Source organism: Crocodylus porosus, unplaced genomic scaffold, assembly GCF_001723895.1.
Source record: "Crocodylus porosus isolate Cpor-Errol unplaced genomic scaffold, CroPor_comp1, whole genome shotgun sequence".
Lineage (NCBI taxonomy): Eukaryota > Metazoa > Chordata > Crocodylia > Crocodylidae > Crocodylus > Crocodylus porosus.
The window spans coordinates 42,897,201-42,920,885 of NW_017728931.1; the positions used below are offsets into that span (position 1 = coordinate 42,897,201).

Sequence of the window (23,685 nt, forward strand, 5' to 3'; positions counted from 1 at the left end):
CTTCAGCTAAACACTACTCTAAGTCAGCATATAGATGGCAAAAAGGTTCTCCTAGATATTGAAAAATCAGGTTACCCTTTAAAACATAAAGGAAGGAAAACAATTATTTTGAAAGGCTTTCAGTTACCTCATTAAGGTAACAAAATGAGGGATGATATTCATTTTTAGAATTAAAAAACAAAACAGTCAATTTTAGTACAGACATTTGAAAACAATAGGCAGAGGAATTTAGATTCTTAATTTTCTATTAACAATTCTAGCAATAAAATTAATTCTTGTATTAACAGAACATAAAGGGAACACTAAGATTGTATCTAACCTTGCAACCTGTGAGTTAGATTTCAATGCAATGTGGGAGCTGAAGTTGCTCTAACATCTCACCTTAAAACAAAGCATGACAGAATTACCCCTCAAAATAGAGAAATAGATTACGGGGCTCAAAGGTAAAGAGATCATGATTATATCCTATATATTTCATGTTCTACCTAGCAACAAAAGGCAATTTATATTTAAGAGATTTTATTATTTACTCTAACAAGATGGACAAATTTACAGTAAAAACATAAAAGGGATCCTAATAAAAAAGTTGTTCCTCTCATTCTACGTCCTTCACCCCTTCTGCCTACTACTAAGCAACCAGTCTTCAAATGAAGATGGAAAAATAGTATAAGCAAGGAAAGTAAAAATACCTAGATCTGCTTAATTTGAATATCCAGTATTCTATTCACTTCTATTTATGGTCTGAGCACATCACTATTGTTCTGACTCTTTCAATGATGCAATTTGATTAGCATAATTTGTTCAACTCTACCTTAATTTGGGGTCATTGCAGAAGTGATGGGGGAGAGTTCAGTAACAGCTTGCAGCCAAAAAAGACTAGCCATTCAAGACTTAGATGCTCTGTCTGGTAACAATTTTACATGCTATGCCACTTCTTATTCAAGTTGACTGTATCCCCTCTGAGAGCAGTCTTACAGATGCTTGGGCAATCATAGTATATTACAGAAGGATACATACTAACTCTCCAGTTTGGAGGGGAAGAAATCTTTGTGGGGTTTCCTCAAAGACACCCAAGTGAGTTCAAGGTGCAGTTAACACTGAAATAGCAACACTATTTGTGCCTCCCTTCCTTATTTGTCAGGTGTGGTCATCAATATTTACTTTCACCGAACTCCGAGTGACCTGGCTGCATACACCTCCTTCCATCCAAAGCATTTATAGATCTATTTCACAATACAGAACTACAGAAGACAGAAAAACTGATCTATGCTTTCTGTGCGTTGAGCTTTGTGTCATTTATCCATTTTGTGTCTTTTGTAATATTTCAAATTATTTGTCTTACGGGTTTTGAAGGTCTGTCCTTTACAGCGCTAAAAGCATCGAACATGCATAGAAATCCAGTCAGCCAGACAAATGGGAATGTTTTTCATGCACTAAGCAGCATTTTATATTGAAGCTTTGAGCACAAAGGATAAGAAAAGAGAAGAACTGTGTGAAAAAGCAAACATTTCAATACACTATAAACAAACAGAAAAAAAAATCATTCAGCCTAGTCTACATGTTTCAAATTCTAAAGAATAAAAGCTTAAACTTTGTTCCAGTGCCACTAAAATTTAATTACAAACAATTTTTCAAAAGAGTACATAGGTCAGTGACTAGTGTTACCGTGGTAACCAGTTCTAGTCCATAAATTGTAGAAAAATCCAGGTGATGGAAGAACTCAAAGCATTCTGAACTCACAAAACATTTGCACTGTGTCATGAGCCAATGGGATCCCATAGTCAATGGCCAATTCATCAGTAAGGATGCTACAAATGGATACGTTCAGGATTAAACTGCAGGTTATTTGAAATCCAAGAATAGCAAGATTTTTTCCCTTTGAAATATGTACATCTGTCAGTAAAAATAACCAAAAAAAAAATTTTTCTGCTTTATTTTTAAAAAGAGAGGGAGAAACAGACAGAGACAGAGAGAGATTTAAGCACTTATGCAATTAAGTCAAGCTGAACCCTGGTCCTCCTTAGTAGACACTAAAACATGAAGCATATGGGAAATGGGCAACACACATATACACACATAGTCTGTCTTTGGGTAGAGTAAGTTATTGTATAAACCTACAGAGTCAGGAAATACTGGTGAAGTTAAAGGCTGTTATCTGTGGCTATGAACAGATGTCATCCTTGGAATGGGATCAGCTGTGCCAGGATGTGTCCCCTCATAGCTGATCCACTTCACTGGGTGACAGATGTCACCTGTTGTCCTGAGTCAGGGCACTGGGAGATTCCCAAGGGGCACCTCTACAAGCTGGGAAACCCTAGGGCTTCATGGGCTTGATTCTGCAGAGAAATTCCAGGGGCGCACAGAATTGGGCCCCTGAAGCCCCAGGAACACCTGCCTAGGGGGCTAGAGAGTGTGCATACTCCAGGCTGCCTGTGCTCTCCCCACCATAAAGCAAACAAACATCCACTGCAAAAGCAAAGAAAAAAAGTAGCACAATTTTTTTACCTATTGTCACGGTTACAAATGTAGACATTTGTGGTGCAACAAGAAGCATGGATATCTGTTTGCTTTTTATGGCATCACAAAGGCAACACCTGTTTCCAGCCTCTGTCCTTAAGTAATCTTGTTGAAGTATTTGTTGTTGTTATATTGAGTAGTCATCCAAGTTGGAATATAGGTCCTTGTCTTACCATCTGAGCCACATAGGTAGACCCTTACTATACTTGGAGGAAGTAACTAGCAAGTGAATCTGTATAAGGAGTCCAATGACAAGGTCATTTCCTCTGGCAGATGCCCCAGGCAGCAAGCCTCTGTTCTGCTAGCTGGAAATTTGGTTTACCAAATCAGAGTGGTTGTTCAGATAGGGATAGCAACCAAAAGCCTGAGGACTTGTCTGGAGCTGAAGGGGAAAAAAAAAAAAAATACTGAGGTGCACTACTGTTTCTCTCAGACACCCACCACCCCAAGGAAGACTTCCTAATGCTGGACAGGTCCTCAAGTTCCTTGTTGCCAGCTCTATGGTCTGATGAAGCACCGTTCTGGCCCACCAAACAGATTCTCAGCCTGGAAAATACTGGTATTGCTAGTTTGCCAGTTAAGGCAGCCACTGGAGCAGTGACAATTAGCTACCACGCTCCAACAAAAAACAAAACAAAACTGGACAGCAAAATTCTTAAAGGGTCCATTTTAAAAACCTCAAAATCCTCAGAAAACTTTATCTTCGACAGCACATAATCTACAAGTAATTATGGGACACAGTCCATTTATACAAAATAAAGAAAATGAACCTGTGCTTTAAATTAAAAAAAAAATGAACTCAGTGATAAAGTATTATCATGCCTTTGTAAATATTATTTCTTCAAATAATGTTTGGATACTTAAATATTAACTGTCCAATGTTACTTAATTTCTATAGTTTTCCACTCCTTTTGCCACTTTATGCTGCCATTCTGTATGCCACTTTATCCCAACTGCTACTCATTAATAGGATTCACTCCCCCTTCTCCCAGGTTTCAAAAGATCAGATTTGAAATAAAACTTGAAAGGTGCCATTTGAAAGCAATATAAATTAAGCATCTTAATATAAGCTTCTGGTAGATTTTTTTTTTAACAGTGTATGTGAACTGATGTGACAGACTATTCATAAAACATGTCTCATGGCATTGCCATAAGTCTGCATGATATAACGTAACCTACATCATGCCTGTGGGCCTGTATTTGAATGAGGAAATCATAGTATGTGAAATGTTTTTGAAACATTTGTATGAACGCTGCACAAAAACAGAGTGTTGATCTGTGTATAATAACCAGCTGGAAGGCTTTAGACACTGCATATCTGACGGCTTTAAGGGCCTCTTAAAGACTGCTACCCTGAACAAGGCAGATGAAGTCCCTTTAGCCTTCTTTCCTATGATCACACAAAGGTTGTTGGAAATACATGAATATAAACATGCACAGCATTGCCATGAAGCAGTTCTGACTGGTATGTAAACAACATACCTGTCACTAACCTGCAAAAGCAAAGAAATGAGAAGTTAAGCCACAGACAGACCCTCTTCTTCACTCACAGGCACACACCTTACCACATTACAGTTGCCATATACCCCAAGCCCCATGCCAAAATATGGAATCTTCTCCCTTGCACTCTCTCATATCTTTTCACCAATTACTGTAATAATATTTGTATTACTGCCCTGTGCAGGGTTGGCATACATAACTGAAGGGAGTGATGGAGTGCTTAAGAGGCAGAGCTGATGTTGTGGAGTGTGGGGGAGACTGTACTAGTTGTATTGTACAGTTGCCCAGTTATGGAAACTTTACAGCCCCTTTGCACAAGCGGAGTGATACAAAAAGATGGGTGGAAGGGGAGTTATTAGGATTAAGCGGCCAAGCCCTGGCCCACAGAATGCATCACACACAGAAGTAAAACCATCTCCATGAGAACTGGATTGTCACCCAAATGAATGCTTTACTCCAAACTAGAAAGGGATTGCTCAGACACCGGTGCATGCAAACAATACACAACAACTGGTGCTCTATTGCCTAAACCAGAGGTGCTCAATCTCCTGCAAGCCAAATGCAGCTCATGGAGCCATAGGAATCCAGCTTGTGGAGATCCCCATGGATTGGGAAATTTAGCAGCAGGGGAGTAGTGGCAATAAATACAGCCACCCTCCCCCACTGACAAATTTCCAAACCCCTAGCCCTGTGCAGCAGGTTGAGGCCAAGTTATGTCCCCTCCTCACACCTTTACATCTGGATAAGCCTCAAGTTACATCCCTTCCCACTCTGGGCTGGATGAGGTTGGCCCACACCCTACCTTCCCTACCTTTCTCTCCCTCTCCCCCAGTGGGTCTAGGTTGAGGCCCAGCCATGTCCCCTTTCCTCCATAAGGCCAGGTCAAGCCCCCTTTTCCTCCATCCTGCAGGGCCAAGGCCCCTGCCAGGATGCCCCCTGCCACCCTCTGCCCCACCATGGCCAGGATGGGCCCCTGGCCTGACTGCCACATGCCCGAGAAGGACTGCCATCTGGATCCAGCCCACAGATGTAATGAGCACTGCCCATCTGGACTGCTAGGCAAAAAGGTTGAACGCCACTGACCTAAACAATAAAACAGTAATTTCTTACATGCAGCCTATGTATTTTACATATGGGAGCATCTTTTGTGGGCAACACAAGGCTTATTTTATTTATATTCAGAGGCAGAATTGGGGAATAAAATATAACAACACACACACAAGAGTACACTGGGAATGAAAAATCCAAAACAAACACTGTATTCACACTAAATTGCATCTGTGCAAAAGGAAAAAAAACAACAAAAAACCCTAACATTAAAACAGGTGTTTTGGGGGAAGGGAGGTGTGGAGAAGGAGAAGGGAAAAAAAGTTGAACATCTGGAGATTAAAGTGGGAGGGAAAACTGTAGGGTTACACTGAATGAAGGTGATGACTCTGGACTGCCATGATGACAACTGTGAGGTCAGCTGTTGATGGATTACCTAACAAAACATCTTTTTAAACAGTTTCCATATTAAACAAGGTAGATTGAATTTCAGTGTGTTGATCTGGGTGATAAGGAAACACATAGGAGAGCTTGGAGCTTACACCAAGGTAAATTTTCAAATTTTTGCAGTTAAGAACTTGGCTTCCAACTCCTGACCCTCCCCTTCCCCTACAAGTGGAAACCACTGTTTATGATGAAAGTATAAAACAGAACCAGAGTATGACAGAAGGTGGCTTGTGTATAAAGTTTGGCACAATTAATACTATGTCTTTCACTGCAACTCTTACGACCTGGAAGCAGTGAAAGGGTGGAGTATGTTCTTTTGTTTAACAAGGTACCTTAACTGCATGACAATTGTGCCACCCAGAGTTCAAGCACATTATCCTATTTCATAGTTATACACTACAAAATACTCCTGAGTATCTAGAAGTATTGAGAGAGCTGCATAACAGCTGCTCTAACAAGACAGCCTTTGATTCAAAGGGGCATTATCATCCTTTGCAGGGCATCTCAGTCAAATTACAAACATGCTCAGTTTTCAGATTAGGCTGAATTTTATTAAGCATTTTTTAAAAATAATCCTCAAAGAAATCATGTGATTTACTTTATAACTTCTTAAAAGCTTCCAATGGTTTCAATTGCCATTACCACTTACAGATGGTAAGGAGAACAGAATGGCTAGATGACTTGCAGAGAGAGGTAGGTTAGCAATATTAGCCAAGTCAGGTAGGAGGCAAGGTAAATTTGCACCTTTATAGAGTAGCTAAATCAGAGATGTATAGTATAAACATTCATAAGCAGAGGGCTTACTTCATTAGATGCTGTGAAGGGACTGCAGAAAGCAGAGCTACTAAAGAGAAAGCAGCAATGTCATCACTCAGAATGGTTGTTCTTAGACAACACCACTTTTAAAATGAACTTTAATAGGATATTGCAGAACAAGAAATCATCCACAGACTGGATTGTGTCAATTATGGTTTAACCCAAAACTACAGATTCTTATCCCTGGACTAGCTTTTGTAAACCCTATAACCCTCAGTAGGGTAACTGCTTTGGTATTCCTCTTTACTTCCTATCCACCTTGCCTCTCTCAGCAGAGCCCTCTTCTTTTTGCTCCCCGCTTCCCCCACCTTTGCGTTCTAATCACTGCTTTCTATTTAGCAATTCTTTTTACTGCAGTCCCTTCACGTGATCTAATGAAGTAAACTCACTGCTTACAAAAGCTTATACTATACACCACTCGCTGATTTAGTTAGGTGCAAATCTACCTGGCTTTCCAGATGACTTGCAACACCTTATGTGAATACTAATTACAAAGCAACTGTATTGTGCATTTATTTTTCATCTTAGCTCTGCTCAGATGCTAGGTATTATTTACTGTTTCAGTTGTTTATTCCCCTCATTTTCTTATCCTCGGCTCTAGCTCCAAACATTCAGTACCTGCACAATATTACTCCCTACAAAACTGGCCCGCTTCCATATTCGCCCTCTGGTCAAGGCTTCATTCAGCAGCTGAGCCAGTTTCCTCTCCATCTCAGCCTGAAACACGTCTTCCTGAATTCGCTGGTCGATGACACCCAGGAGAACTACATTTGGAAGAAAGCAATCCAAGAATAAGCAAATCAGTAAAATAAGTTCTCCGTGTTGTCTGTGCAATGGTCAAATGCAAGTCTTGGATCATTCTCTACTGACCTCTGCTGGACTATTTAAGATTAGCATTGAAATGCTGATGTGGGAATTCCTCACCCAACCCAGCTAGATGTTGCATACTGCAATTCTGGTCTTTGGTAGAAGGATTAATATAATTAATTAAGTTGGTAGAAGAATTAAGATAATTAATTAATTAGATAGAAGAATTAATATAAAAACAAAAAAACCACTGAGGATATTTCTGGATCAGAGCAGTCCTAGCAATCATTGAGCAATCTTGCTTCCAAGACAACTGTGGACACTGAAAAGAAATTCAGGGATATAATCACTTCCGACACTACTTCTTTCAATCATAATTTTATTTTGATTCAAAAGTCATGGAGTCAGGAGTGGGCAAGGATAACAGAAAGAAACAAGAGAGAAAAAGTGAGATTGAAAGAGAAAACAGAAAGATGATAGCGTATTTTAAAAGTGTAAGTCTATCTAGCCTGTGACAAGTCTTTATGTAAGCTCGGTTGAGCAGCAGTGCAAAAAAAATTGTTAGCATTAGTAGCTGTGACAACCACACCATCACCCTGAAGGCTCTCCAAGTCACTGGAGCATCCAACATTCAGTGGATTCATCCAGGAATGACACATGGGAACATAAAATAAATGAAGGCCTTTACTAAGTGTGGCAAAGATAAGGTAAGACATGGGTTAGAATGAATGCAGAGAAGCTCAACTAAAGGATACTAAACAACATTAAAAAAGCAGCAAACAAAAATTGCTCTCCATGGATTTAAGTATCTGCAAGAAAATAAATTCAGCTGCATTCTTTAGAATTCTCCACTAAAGAGCTGAAAAGCACCAGTAACTTGTTTTTGTTTCAGTTTTTGTTTTTAATTTGATTTGTAAAAATATTTTGGTTTTGTTTTCCACTTTTAAAACCAATAATATTCTTCAAATAATCAAGCTTTCAATGTTTGGTTTCTGATTTTCACTAAAAAGAAAAACAAACAAAAAAATTAACTGGGCATTTCACAAAACCATGAAACACTATCAAAACTGCCCCTCTCCCCCAAAATTGGATCTTTTTAGCAATTCTACACACAAACCTAGTGTGCCAGAATTAGATGGCAATATAAATAGTCTGTGATCAAAAGCAATTAAATGCATCAAATAAAGAAAAGACTTGCTTTGCTTTCTTTTTAATGTGGCTAGATCAAATTATGAATAATAGCAGGAATTTTAGTCTGCAATTGAGAAGCACAGTTCTAGAAATGACGCTCTCCTATTTCATGAAAAATGGGATGGTTTGGGGAACCTATGTACAGCTTACGAATTCTGATTGATTTTATGAACTCTAACCCTTGGCATTCATTAAATCAATCATTTGCAGACAAGGACCATGCCATCTATCACAATCCCTTTCTGGAAACAGCTGTAGAACAATCAAAGGAGTCATTAATATGGAATGACTTTACCCTTCCAATACAATGTACATATTAAAAAGACTGTCTAAACAGAAGGAAACTGGCTCTTCTCCCCAGATTATCTGCAGGGTTGGAGAAGCAGAAATTCCTCAGCACCCAAAAAATAAGATGTTATAACTGGATTCAAAAAAAGTCAAATTCAAGGAAGTTCAGGAAACACAGTGGAATGTGATTTCTGAGCTGGAGGCAACCATTTGATTGCTGAACCTGAGGAAGCTAAGAACTTGCTACATGGATGGACAGAACAAATATAAGGCCAAGCAAGAGAGAAAAAGGGCTTGCGGGTTCTGAAAGGATGGGGAACAAAAATCCAGACCCACACAGTAATTAGGATTCTCAAAGTAGAGTTTTTGTATGAATCTATAAATCTTTGTGCTTCCTTTATGAAGAAGGGGGGAGTGGGCTGCGGGGAGTGAAAATGCTCACATATGTATGTACATATGCACACTGAAGAAGTTTCTGGGGACATGGTGACAGAGTGAATGAGGTAATTTGCTATGGACTCAGGGACATGAATTTAAACCCCACTTCGGACTTGTGGCAAAGGCTGCTCCCAGTTGACCCAGTGGCAAATGGGCAAGTGATAATTCAGGCTATGCTATCCATGTCATTTCTTTGCGTGCCCCTGAGTATGGAAACTGACATGCCTTGACATTCTAGCCCACTATGCTGTTAGGCTTGGGCAAACTCTGATTTTGGTTTGTGACTAAAAAGTTACTCTGCAAAACCTCTGGGTCTCTTCCTATAATTGCTTCACACCTCTAAGGGCTTAAACAGCTAACTGGAATATATTCAAGTGCAGATCTGAGAAAGAATAGGCTGGAGCAACTGGTGAAGGACATCTGGAAAGAAAGGATCCACTTCTGAGAAGGGTCATCCAGAGGGGACCGCACACCTCAAGAATGAGCTTGCAGGGCCAGAGGCGGTAACTGGACTCTCCTCAAGATGAATCAGATTATGAAGCAAACAAAAAGCTTAGCAGATCCAAAGCTTACATCCAAACATAGCAGCCTGATTTCTGACCAGTTGGGAGAACTCAACCAGCTCTGATAATTACATTCAGGGCAAATTAAATGGCAAGCTGACTTGGATCAGAGGTGATTTGGAAGAAATGAGTTGTGGGAATAAATCAATGAAATGTGATGAAACTGCTTCAATTAATGTTCTTAAAAAAATTTCACACATATGGTATCTAGTCTCACTCTGTGGTATAGCCTTGTGTAATTTGGTACAAGATGACTTTTAAAAAGAAAGTTGTTACTGAAGGTAAAAATTATTCTAAAAATTGATGTGCAACTTATAAAGCATCTAGGGTATATAATGCCTTCTCTATACCTGGATGTGCATGTTTCTGCATTTCAGACATGTATTAATATTTTGAACCAATAAAACAAGGGATTTCTCGAGTTTGTTCTCGACAAGCCAAGTGCATTTTTCACAGAAATTCCAACTCATTATGCTTTTGGTCTTGGAGTACATTCAGTCCTAAACAGAAAACACCCTCAAATATTATGCATGTCCTGGCTAACAAAAATAACCACACAGCTATCTACCCATATGGACCATACATACCTGTTCTCACCCACGAAGATTTCATCAACTGAGACACATTAAGTTTAGGGTAATGAAAGGCTGAAAAAAAAGAATGGGAGAGAAAACATTTGCAAAAGCTGTATACTCAACACCACAGAAATAAAAGAGAAACTGTTTCATAATTGTCCCTGAAAATGTACTTCTTTGTTATACAGCACAATCCTTGCTCTTCTCCATAAGCAAAAGAGAGACACTGCTGTTGATGCATATTCTCCAACTGAAGTCTGAAAAAAAAGGAGCCGTCTAAAGTGGTCAGGATTAATAACGTAAAATATTTCAAACTTGTCACCCTGAGGTCTTTGCTCCTAGAAGTGTGAAGTAAAGCCCATTATACTAATTCTTCTTGCTCAGCTAAATGTAAAGTGAGATTTTTGCACTAGTAGGAACAGGCTCTGCTATGGATGATTCCAGGTGATTCATTCATGACTGGTTGAGGAAGAGAATACAGCTCTTCGTGGCCAAAACCAAGTAGAAATATTAACAATCAGTTAAACATGCCAGGAAAAGAATGGACATCTGCCCTCTAACCATGGGCAGGAGATCATCCTTCAGTGCCATTTAAGTGGTTCCAGTTTCCTGTTCCAGCTTACATCCAAACCATGCCACATCTAGAACGTTAGTTTTAACCTGTTAAAACTGCATGGTGTTTGGAGAAAAGCAGCCTTTCACTTGATGAAATGTATTTTTAAACAGAATCTATAGAGCTATCAGGTTTTTCCAACATTCATGAGTTTATGGCAAATCTCATATTTGGTGCCTAAAGTCCCAGACACTGAAATCAGGTGAATAAGAGAATTTCTCTCAAATATTTCTAGTCTTCTCAATTATGGAGAAAACCTTGAGACCACAGGAGTAACATAAAAAGGAGAGAAGTTATTATTAAAATATTTTAAGGCAACCTTGTAATTTTTCAGGCCTGACTCATGTGATTTGGATGTTTGGGGCTGGAAAGAGTGCAACAGATTTCTTCGTAGCAGTTAACTGTATGAAATACAAAACTTATTTTTATCTGGTAGTTGTATTGCAACAGCACCTGAAAACCCTAACCAAATGGAAATCTGCTCAGATGCTGTGCTAAGATGTAGCTAATTGATAATATCCGATTTAAAGAGATATGCAACATGGACAGAAAGGATGAAATAAAACATAACACATAGGCAAGCTATTAAAATGGCCTTGGACTCTTTGAAAATATTTAAAAGAAAAATGCTGGCAGTTCCCATACTTGGCCACTCCCAGTGCCAATATTCTTGCACAAGGTAGTACACTGTGCATAAGGTAGCTATTCAAAATAAGAACAGCACTGGCCAAACATCCTTAAGTACCTAACAATGTACTGCCTGAGGCCTATCCAACAAGATACAGGCTAAAGAATATGCATATTGGAAAATAGATAACAGACCCAATGTAAGGTTTATAAGCAGAAGGTGATGCAAAATGAACAAAAGGAGCGAGACAACTTGCTTCTTTCAAACAGAAATCATAATCAGACTCCAAAGGATTTGTTTAAAAAGGCCCAAGATTTTCAGTGATATTGTAGTACTGGCTATATTTGAGTTTGAAACAGCTTGTATTTGTTTGCAGCTCACCTAGCACTTATAAATCAGGCCTTGTATGCAAGATATTTTAAAACATTATTGTACAGAAACATGTACATAGCCAATTTAAAAAAAAATTAAATCCTTTGGAATGCCTCAACCAACCAGTCGGAGGATAACAGTGCAAGCAACTAAGCAGCAAAAGGAGCAGAAGAGGATGCTAGGGAGTATAAAAAATTGGATGTAAAGGCATATTCCATCATTCATGAAGAGTAAATATCCAATTACTTGCCACCAGAAAGGGGAAGGACTGCATGCAATTTCCAGAATGGATAAGCAGCTTTTTGACCAGCTAGTTATCTTGCAAGTAGATGTTAGCCTTTTAAGAACAAATTTCTTGCAATTATTTGACTGCTCTCCGAATCAAATGAAATGGACAAAAGTAAACAAGATAGGGCCCCATTCCTCAAAGTTGCAACCAAAGGAAATTAGGTGCCTACCAGTAGGTATCTTTGTTGGTCTGGACCTTAGTACACATTATAAAAAAAAAAAAATCATTCTGTAAAATGAAGCAAGGGGAAATTTGACTTCCTTGTTTAATAAGTCATTTGATTCCAGTTTTTGAAATTCTGACATTGTTCCTAAATTCCAGGCCTTAGATGAAACAATATTAATACCCACAGTGCAGTACGGAAAACTTTATAGGAGGCACCTAGACAAAGACACCTAGGGAAGTGCCTCAGCAAAACCTGAAAGCTGTTGATGATCTCCTGGCTAGATGCAAAGCTTAGAAATAATCACTTGGGCATCAGATTTGTGCTGCATGAGAAACCTCACTCTTTGCTGACATGGGAGGTGGAACAACTGATGCTATCACCCAGGGAATAAAATAGCTTTTGTTGCTATGGACATCAAAGCAGAAAAGCAAAAATCAAAACTGGTTGTTTCATGTTCAGATAGAACTACAGTGAATAACTTGTTCAAATGATGTACAAGCCTAGTTTAGATGAGATGTCCCCTTTGCTTTGGGCAATGCCTCCCATACCTTTGATTTCATTATATTCAGAACGCAAACTCCCCAATGTTTAAAATGTCTGCACTTATTTGAAAGATGTTTTCAAATTTTCTCTTAAAGTCCCAAAAATCACAGACAATCCATAAGACATTGGTGAGGGCTTTGAGGCATACAGTATGGTACTCCAGCTGTATCCAAATACACTGGATTGGCAATGAATGCAGATTATTAAAAAAAGAATATAAAAATATCATTTGGCCCTCCCCCATTCAAAACAGGCATAAAAACCTGAGCCAGGGATTGATGTGGCCCAAGTGGTATTCTTAAAGAGTTCAAGATAGGCAAATTTGTGGGAACTCTATAATTCAGGATGAAATGATAAAATCCATCATGTACAATGGAGCCTCTTTTCCCGCTGTGCTTGAGTTTGCACAAGCTAGACTGCCCCAGGCTGGTAGAAATAGTAATGAAAGATAATCCTGACTTCATGTTAAAGGCACTTGGGGGTAGAGACAGCCCCTGCTATAAGAAAGCTACCTTTAAAATTACACTTAAACACTATAAAACCCCAAATGCAGGACAGTACAAATGCATGTTGAATAAGGTTTTTAAGCATAGGGCAGCCTGACTTTCAAGATATACTCATCTTGGAAGAAATTCTGTTCTCATTTTATTGCCCAGTCCCATTGCAGTGGCAAAATATGGGTTTTCAAATAAGGAATTTAATCAAAATAACACCCCCCCCCACCACCACCATAAATATACAGCAAATCACATACTAGGACACAAGAATAAAGCTGGACCAAATGAGAGTCACATGTAAGAAAAAAACATTTTTAAACTAAGAACAGTAAAAAATAGGTACAGGAGTCCAAACTAGAACATGCAGAATGAAGAGAAACACCTTTGGACAGTAAAAGCAAGCAACACCACTCCATTTTAGTTTCCTGATTGAGAGAACAGTGCCCAGTATCTGAGAACTGCCTTTTAAGGTCACACAAACTAATTTAAATTATTAGCTGCTTGTGGACAAGTTTTCTGTTTCCATCCTCCCAGGCTGCTGCAAACCTATTCTGTCCCTGGACAAGAGTCACTGGCATAATTAAATCCAATTACTGTTGCACGCAGGTGGGTTCATATCAGACCAAATTATAGCCGAATTTCTGCAGGGAAATAGTGAGAATACAAAAACCTTATTATACCTCATTGTTTTGGTAGTGGAAAAGAAATATGTACCAGAAGAACAGAAAAGGGGGATCAGGAGTTTCCTCAAAAAGGAGATTTGAATGATCATAATAAATGGCACAGGCTTCAACTGGTTTTGGTCCCAAGGAAATTCTTATGTGGAATTATTTTAAATACATTTCATGATGCCATGAAGAATGGAACTGGAGAACAACAAGCAGGCTTTTACTTGATCTGATCTAGGGAAGACCAGAGCTTCATCTTGCATATCATGCAGAAATTAATGAATGGCAGAACCGTTATAGAGATTTGTATGGGAAAGACCAAGCAGGAAGCTAAAAACATTAAGCTTCATAACCAGTTACTGCAAAACTGTGGAGGCAAAATACCTAAAACCTTAGTGACATGAGGTACTCACGTTCAGCTATTTGTTGCACAGGAAAGCCCAAGTAGAAACTGAACTCTACCACAGACAGATTCCTCAGCAGCTCACTGATTTCAGACCCATTTAAGAAACTCTGATCATCTCGAATAGCAAAGACAATGTTCACAGGGCCCTGCCGAAAGGCCATCCGAGGCCTGTTCAGAGTTATATTCAATATCTGAAAAGACAAAATTAGAGCAGATCAGGAAAAAGCCTGACATTAAACACTTTTGCTCCCTCCCTACCCAACCTTTTTTTCAAATATGAAATGAGACATTTTATATTCAACCCAGGCAACATCAATGTCAGACAGATTGTGTTGCACTAAGCCTCAGCAACAAAAGTGTCTCACATACACGATTTCTCTTCTAATATTCATTCTTTAAGCACATTTACACTCCAGCTTGATATGAAGGATGCCACACAGGAAATGACCAAAGAAGAAAGGTAGAGAAATACCAAACAGAGACAGCAAAGTAATTCCATCAGCTAATACCTCTACCTGCACAAACCAGAACAGGTGAAAATAGTACCTCAGTCTATAGTCACACACACTGTGGAAAGACCTTCCTTGTCTGTCAAAATCTTCTATGCCCTGCACTAGCAGATCCAAAGATTTGTGGCAACAAAATGCAGACAGACTTCAAGTAGACTTCCTATATAATGTCTTGCCTTTGAGCTCCACCTAACAGCTACACTAACATGCGAGGGTTGCATCTGTCCACAAGAGGAAAGGATAGTTCTGTAAAATATAATTTGCCCGTACTTTAAGGAAGCTTTTCCATAAGCTCCTCTGTACTTTAGGTAAGCTCTTCCATAAATAATTTTCCATGACAACTTAAAATGCCATTTTATTGATGAAAGCATTTAATTGCCAAAAATTATTTATATTATAAAGCATTTTCCAGGTTGGTTAGCATATATAGACCCATTTTTATTGATTTTGGTTTAAAGCAAAGCTAGAATTTAAAAAAAAAAATCAGTAAAAAAGGTGACAGATCTTATTAATTCAATACATACACAGTTGGCATCCAAGAAGATTTAAGCCTTGTTATTTGGTTTTAGTATCCAAGACAGATCTGAGATCTAAAGTTCAAGTAAGAGCTACTTTAGATACCTGGCCATGGCTAAAAAGCACTGATGAACTTTTAGACCATGCTACATCTGTTAACTGCCCATAATATAAAACTGTGTTTAGATCATCATTTCAAGTTCCTTGCATCTCAAAGAATGTTTAGTAGGGTACAATGGATTTCTTTATGAAAACACACATGGAAAGGTATCATAGGGTTAAGATGACCAGAAGAGTCACAGGTAGCCAGTGAATACCTGACCTGCTATTACTGATATGATGAAACCCAACAGCCAGTGAACTCACCTGCACAGTAAAGTTGTAAATATCCTTGCGATGTTTCTTCACCTCCGTGAATGCCATGGTCAGCCCTTTTTCAATATGTTGGCTGAAGTTACAGAATCCAATATCAATGTTTCGAGGCACAAACTGAAGCACTGAAAGTAAAGAAAATACATTATTCCAATGATGGCAACATTTGCATGGAAAAGTGACAGCAGGGAGGGAAAGGGAATCTCCCTCTACTCAGGAAACAGTTTTCCATAAAATCCAGGCTGAACTCAGGGAAGTAGAAGTCTGAACAGTATAGCTCAAGGAATTACTGCAGTACTGGTTCTGTACTGATGCAAAATGCTCTCTCATCACTAAAATCTGATGCGACAACAAATCAGATTCACTGTCAAGAGATTCTGCAGCCAAAACACTCCAACACTTGTGATACCACATTGCAAGCCCTTGGCTGCATGAAACTAATACTGAATCATTTGTGCAAAGCTCTGTATATTGGTGCATTTATTCAAGGTTTTTATGAAGACTCTTTAAAACAAGACCAGCTGTGACCACCTCTGTGACACAGTAACTGAAATCTAATATTCAGCTCAGTTAAAACACTCCAACTTTGGTTTATCATAATATAATATCAGTCTGACACCTTTCACCAGTACGTACTTAGCAAGCACATGTCGACTTCCTGACAATGTTTTCTCACCCACCACCAATTCCACTGTCAGCCCATTTTAGTGCACTGGCAGAAGTTATAGAATCTGCCCTGAAAGTTATTTACTGTATCCTCTCCAGGAAATCTATATATACGTGCATGTTAATTAAGCATGTGGAAAAGTGCCAGACTGAAAGCACTAGATATTACAATTCTTATTATATATGTATTCACAAAGCAGCTACCGAAAACAAAGCATCTCTGGACCAAGCAACCACTTTGGTGCAATAGGTTCATTTGCCTCCTGTGCCCGTTTGTGCTGGCCTGGGTGCCACCTGACATTCTTCACAGGCAAGTCATCTAGAATGCCTGTTTTGTTATGCGAGTGTTGGCCAAATAAGAACCACTAACTGCAAACAGCTGTTACATGGTTAATACCATATTTTAGTCATTAGTGGCTATGGACCGTATCAAAAACCACCATCGTGCAGTAACAGTGAAAAGCTGCATCCTAGTATAAACAATCATCTTAGCCATCCAATCCCTCCCCATCTCATGACCATAAATCAGTGTAAATGAAGACTACCTTTTAAAAAAATAAACACATGAATTTTTAGAATTATTTTTGTAAACATAACCAAAAGAATTATTTAAGGTCAAAAGTAATTTTAAGTTACACAAAGAGTTAACAGCTTAAATGCACTTTGATTTAAAAATAAAATGATGCAGAAGTACAGTCACTCTTTTCCTAATATCTGTCAAGACTCTTACATAAAGTTCTGCATTTTCTGTGCAACAGATCGCAGATAGTAAAAGGGCCTGGGAGGATGGAGACAGATATGAGATTCAGCACTGTGATAACCTGGCTGACACTTAAGGCAGCATTGAAAAATAAATAAATAAATAAATAAATAAATAAAAATCAAGCACCTTATGCCTTGTTAGTCACATCATTAGATCTGATATTAAATAAGGAGAGCAGAACATTTTTTTCACACTTCTTACCAAGTGAAAAGCTTTCCAGCTCGTTAAGCAGCTTACAATAAGAATTGTTTGAAACTTATATAACCTTTTTCACCACAGGATGGCCAAACTCCCCGTGAAAATTAAGGAATTGAGCAGATCTAACTTGCAAGAGCATCCTTCCTCCCAGCATGAAACCTGTGCATCAGTAAGGGACTTCTCCCTACACAATAAAGGATACCTCACCTGTGTGAACCTGGAACCTGGAATCTGGGACAGTGAAAGAAGGACGTAGGGACAAGACCATGGGTGCCTGACCACGAAGAAGGCTGCTGTTCATAAGTACATTCATGACAGCTATTGCCGTGTAAACAAAAGGACCTGATGTCACCAAGAAAGAAAACTGTGGGGAAATCTTATAAACCTATAAAAGAAAAGTTGAGAAAAAAAAATCAGCATCAATCCTGGCAACTGCTAAGTTCACACCTATACTGTACCATCTATCTGAAGATCTCAAATTATGGACAATTCAAGCAACATAACCCTGGGAGGCCGGAAAATATTATCCTTATTTTACTGACAGTGATACAGATGCATACAGATCTGAGCTGCTAGCAAAACTTACTCTCAACTCCCACCCAGTGCATTAACCAGAGAAGCATCCTCCCTTCACTAAGGTTCTCTCATTAGAATTTGTTCAGTCTCTTGATTGTAACACTGGCTTTACATAGTGAACCCCTCTACACCATACTGGAGTTCACCATATGTTCACTGCCAATCACTGACTTACTGAACAAGTGGGCATTATAGTCTGCACATCCTATAACATGAATTTAGAGTAAGCAATCTGCACTCAGAATACATTTTATTAGATTCACTGCTGTGTGATTATACATATGCATACAAATACATCTACATGTCAACACTTTTTTCTGTTCAAGAAGTCCTTCCCCTTCCATACTACCACTATCACTGAACATTTTCACCTTAGTTCTTATACCCCCCCACTATTTTTGTCAGAAGACAATTCCAAAAATTGTGCAGCCCTAGAAATCTGGAAGTTGAACAGCCATCATCTAATCTAATGGATATACAGTGCTCTCTCTCTCCCAGGGCAGCCTTTCAATGAACCTGAACACTGACTGCCTGCCTGCCCTCTTCCCCACCTGGAGAGTGGGACCATCAGGCAGGATGTCAGTGATCAGCAGGAGATTCTACAACTGCACCAGGGTCTGGAGCACCAGCAGGTTTTCAGATAGTTTGCTGGTCTCTGCTGGAGGGTAGTGAGGAAAGCCTGTTGCTGTTCCAGCTGCCATGTGGGGGGACAACCAGAGGCATGATCAGAGACCAAAGGCTTCAGGTAAATCCATAGTGTACAATGAAACATCAGCATTCTCCAAGCTTTGCACAACTAGAGGGACCCTGATGAATTTCACCGCATTATTTGACTGGAGGAAGAGCACAGATTTATCCTTCCCTGCATGTCTGTTAGGCATCTCTCTGTCAGCATGGATTAATAGCAATTACTGCTTAGCTGAGGCAATAGGCAGCTTTTACATTTTTTGAAAAAAAGTGCAAGGCATATTTTAAAAGATCTTTAAAAAATTGAAGGAAAAACACTTGAATTGTAGGGGGGAGGAGCAGGAGGTGCAACCTGACAGAAGAAAGCAATCTCCAGATTTTACATCATTCCTTGTATATACCTGGAGCATGGTGCCATCAAATTTCTATTTTAAAAACTGATAGCATGCAAATTAAATTCAACATAAATCATAATTACAGCTGCCTCAGTCCACCTTGCCTGCGGTTTCATTTTGAAATGAAAAAGGTAAATGGTTTCTACTGCTTCAGTTTGTGAAATGGAAAGAAGAAAGGCTAAGACATGCCACAAGAAAATAGTTTGTTATCTATGAAAGAAGTTGGTCTGGAAGACAAGAAAATAAAGAAAAAGAACTACACTCATTGGTATTATCGAAAGTAAAATACTCAAAGAGAGAATAGCCCAGCAAAGACATTGTATTAAAGTGGAGTGCAATGCAAGATGCCATAAGCAACACAGCCACCTCTGCCTGCCATCTAGTTTATATACCATGAAAGCTATCTTCCTCACTGTTATATTGTAACAGTCCTCAAACCCCACATAGGGCATTTAGTCTGATTAGGTATAATTTAGCCCCCGCACACATTCCTAGTTTTGTGCTTCCCTGTAGCAAGAGGTGGACAATCATTCCAGAAAAATGATAATTTGAGGAAGGTAGAAAGAAAACCACTGCATCCTCCTTCCTCCTTTTTTCCTCTCCCCCCACCTACCTACTCATTTTGCTTCTTTACCACTAAATGACCTATCATGACAAGTATCCATAGACAGCATTTTCTTTCCTAATGGTTGTTATGAACCTGCGAGTCTTACTAAAGGTGAACAGAAAAAAGTTTGTTTTTTCCATGCCTGACTCTAATGGCAATATTTCCCAATCATATTTAAGCATCTAGACAAAAAAACAAACAAACAAGCCTCAATTTCAGAAGTGATCAACACCCACAAATTTCACAGAACAAAATGGGACACATGAGAACATTTCTGAAAAAAATCAAGCCATTTTCATTTAGCTGTCTGACTGAACATTGGCCCTCTCTTTAGGCAGCCAGATTTATTTATGTATTTATTTTTTTAAGGCTAGATTTTTCAAATCACAGGGTAAGGACATAAATATTGCAACGAACTGATTAATTCACAGTCACATTACTGCTTTCTATATAGTATTCACATTACTGCTTTCTATATAGGATGGAATCGTACCTATCCACTAACTGTCAAGCTGTATATGGTATGAAGCTGACAAAAAGATTACTGTTCTTCACTCAATTAGCGGGACCTATGCTTTTGAAACAGGAAGATGTCTCCCCCCGCAACATGGTTTCCATAAAATTTCAACTAGCTATGACATGCTGCTAAGAGAGAACCTTGAAATTCTTAGTTCAGATATCTGTTATAATGCATTTTATAACGCCCCCCCTTTAGTATTTTAAGCCCTACTTTTTTTTTGTTTTTTTAGCTTCTACTCTGGAAAATATTTACAAGCACACAAAGCAGCAAAGGAAGGAGCAGAAATCTGAGCTCAAATGGCAACACTTGAAGGAAAGCCTTTTCAATTCCCTTTTAAGATTAACATTTGTCCTATATTTCAGCTAAGCTGCAGTATCATTATATTGCAGCCATGCATTTTATTTTGTGTAATGCACACCTTGCTACCATGCTACATTTAACAAAACTGCCTTAGTTTACTGTGCATTACATCATAAAAACAAAACAGCATCTGTGAACTATAATAGGAGATATAAAAAGAAGGAAACGTTAAAAACAAATGCACTCTTTTTATCTTAAATTGCAATATGCCCCAACCAGTTAATGGAAACTGTTGCCTAACAAAAGTCTGCTTTGTTTGAGTGGCTGTTTAGCATGAAAGAAGAGCCTGTTTTCAAAGCTGCATGACTGTAGTGATTAATACTTGTTACTATATTGGACAGCTGTTAATTTTAAAAAACATAACATCCTCAGCAGTATTCTGTTACTGGACATGAAATCTTTTTCTGGTGGGATAAGGAAATAAGAATATTTCCACTATATGCAATTAAGGGATTTTGGGGGGGGGGGGACGACAAACAAAAACAGACACCACCAAGACTTCACTAAGAGAAAACAAGTACGACAGTGGTTCTCTTCTATAACATAAGCATGACTGATTGCACAGAAAATGCTCTCTCCCTTTGATAAGAGGGATTTTGTAAAGAATGAACCCAGGCTCAGAAAACTAGCTGCATTATTTATAAAAGAGACTGACTCCCGGCAGCCTAGAGCCAATGTATCCTATCAAGAGCTTTGCATAGTAATAGTGGACATGAAAGGAAAGAATTTAAAGAGGGAAACCATGAAGGGGGAGGATGGGGGAGGGAGGATCTCAAATGTTAGCTGCAGTCAACCTTCAAATATTTAGCCATATACTCGGTCTTATTGCAGTTGCTACTATTTTAGTAAAAGCTGCTCATATTATTGAAATATACAGTGCCTTCAAGTAGCCAGTGCAGTTTCACACACATGAACTTTTCACTCACACGGTTTTACAGATATATACCAGCTGAGGGAGTGGTTCACTGGCTGAAACTATAGAAGCTTTAAATTATAAAATTCTTTAAACCTTTCCAAAAGAAAAAACCTTGCCGTTTTTGGGGGAGATGGAGAGTAAACTTTTATATAGAAAATAGAAAAATAAAGTTATCCAATAAATTAACTTTTTGGGAAGACTGCTAGGGGGACAGGAACTCCATTAAGGACCCATATTGAGAATAGGTCCTAACTAAAGCAGTTTCCTGAAACATCGGGGAAAACAATCCAAGACAAAGAAGAGGGGCCATATGGGTTTGGCTGGTTCAATAACTGAGCCAGGGTGTGTACAACTAACAGCTGAAACATTTCCAATGCCTTTGAAATGTTCCAAAAAGTGGCTGAAATGCTCCAAAATAATACTGCTTGAAATGAAGTACCTCTTTTAGATATATGCGCATGGGAATCGGGAACCTATAGGTCCTTCAAAATCCCGAAGTGCTCTTCTCTCTCACTCCCTCCTGGGCTCTTCAGCCCTCAGTCTCCTCTACCTCTCTACCCCTGGGAGAGGGAAAGAGGAGAACTTCAAGGGATTGGAGACTGGAGAACCAGGTATTCTAGTGATGGTCACCCTTACCACCACTACATATCCCTGTGCCCTATCTTGCTTGCTGCCCCGCTTCCTCTGATAAATCATGTCCCAACCACTAGAGCCCCAGGGTCCTTCCAGGTCTCTGTGTCCCACCACTGCTGCCTTTCATCCTCCAATCTCCCTACCTCTCTGTCCCTGCAGGCATTGAAACATTTTGAAGCGTTACAACTGGGGTGGAGGGGGGGCACAAAGTTGGGGCTATATATGCATGTCCCCAGCTGAAATGTCATCCTTTTGAAACATTTCTAATGTTACTTCTGTCCACACCCTTTGAGTAGGGAACACACACAATGGGTATTTATACACATACCTTTTCATCCTTTGACACACCGGAGATCCAGCAGGTTGGAGCAGACAGCTCCACTCCGCACAGAGCTGATGCGCGCTGTGCTGTGTCACATGCAGTTGTATAAGTGATGAAATGCACTCCAGCACATAGAAAATGGCAGTGGTACACTTTTGAACTACAATAACTATGTGCACTGTCTCTGTCTCCAGAAGGGGAGGGGAGAAGGGGGAGAGCAGGGAAAAGCCCACCAAAAGTCCCTTTGTGGAGCAGGGGGGGGAGGGAGGGAGGGACGGAGTGCCCTTGCTCTCTGGAGGAGCAGGGCATGGAGTGGGGGCTGCCCAGTTGCTAGATCCTAGAACCCTGCTATAGGTTAGGAAAGGGGGTAGGCCAGCGGGCAAATGCTGCAGAGCTCCCAGGGCAGTGTGGTTCACACTGCTCCTGTGGCATTCTGCGTGGGGCCGAGCCCCACTCGCTCATGCCAAAGTAGCCCACACCACGCTCCTGCCGGTGCTCACAACTTAGCCGGGTGCTGCTCTGTGTCCCCCGCCCACACACACACACACTCCAGTTCCAGGATCTGGAGCCAGAACCCCACATGCCTGCTGGAAATAGCGCAGTGTGGTGTAGCAGGAGTGAGAGGAAGAGCCGTTGCTGGAGGCTGGGGGGGGGTGCAGAGCAGCACCCATTTGGCTCTTTCCACCCTGGGAACAGCCCATTAGAAGCTGCTTCTGCTTTTGCCCCAGCCCATGGGGGCTTCAGCTGCTAAAAAAGTAGTCAGGAGCTGAAGCTAGATCTCTGGCAGTGTAGCAAGAGCCACCTGGATGAAGCTTTTCACTTGCCTGCCCAGAACAATGTAGCACAGCATGACATGGTGTAGCAGCAGCAGGACCAGCTTCCAGTGGGCTGTTCCCAATGTGTTTGCAGCCAGCCAGGTGCTGCTTCTGCACCCCCTGCCTCCAGCAACAACTCCTGCTCTCTCTCCTTCTGCACTACACTGCACCACTCCTGGCAGGCACAAAGGGGCCCAGCTCCAGATCCTGGAGCTGGAGGCAGGGGGTGCAGAGCAGCACGCAGTCAGGTTGCAGGCACCAGTGGGAACATAGATTTCATAGACATTAGGGCTGGAAGGGACCTCAGAAGATGAGAGTCCAGCCCCCTGCCCAAAGGGCAGGAAGTCAGCTGGGGTCATAGGATCCCAGCAAGAGAAGCATCCAATTTGCTCTTGAAGGTGTTCAATGTAGGTGCTTGAACCACCTCCGCTGGCAGACTGTTCCAGACCTTGGGAGCTT

The 23,685-nt window shown here is 40.0% G+C and overlaps 1 protein-coding gene across 6 annotated transcripts in view; it reads right to left on the minus strand.

Annotated features, from left to right (window-relative positions):
* The window catches only part of KIAA1549 (KIAA1549 ortholog), a 214,590-nt gene that overhangs the window by 67,491 nt on the left and 123,414 nt on the right, over positions 1 to 23,685 (minus strand). For all 6 annotated transcript variants that reach the window (XM_019544720.1, XM_019544716.1, XM_019544719.1 and 3 more), the window contains exons 4-8: positions 17,603 to 17,780; positions 15,763 to 15,893; positions 14,379 to 14,562; positions 10,202 to 10,261; positions 6,946 to 7,091 (exon numbers count right to left, since the gene is read on the minus strand). In XM_019544720.1, coding sequence (XP_019400265.1) covers positions 6,946 to 7,091; positions 10,202 to 10,261; positions 14,379 to 14,562; positions 15,763 to 15,893; positions 17,603 to 17,780 — 699 coding nt within the window. The remainder of the gene's footprint in view (positions 1 to 6,945; positions 7,092 to 10,201; positions 10,262 to 14,378; positions 14,563 to 15,762; positions 15,894 to 17,602; positions 17,781 to 23,685) is intronic.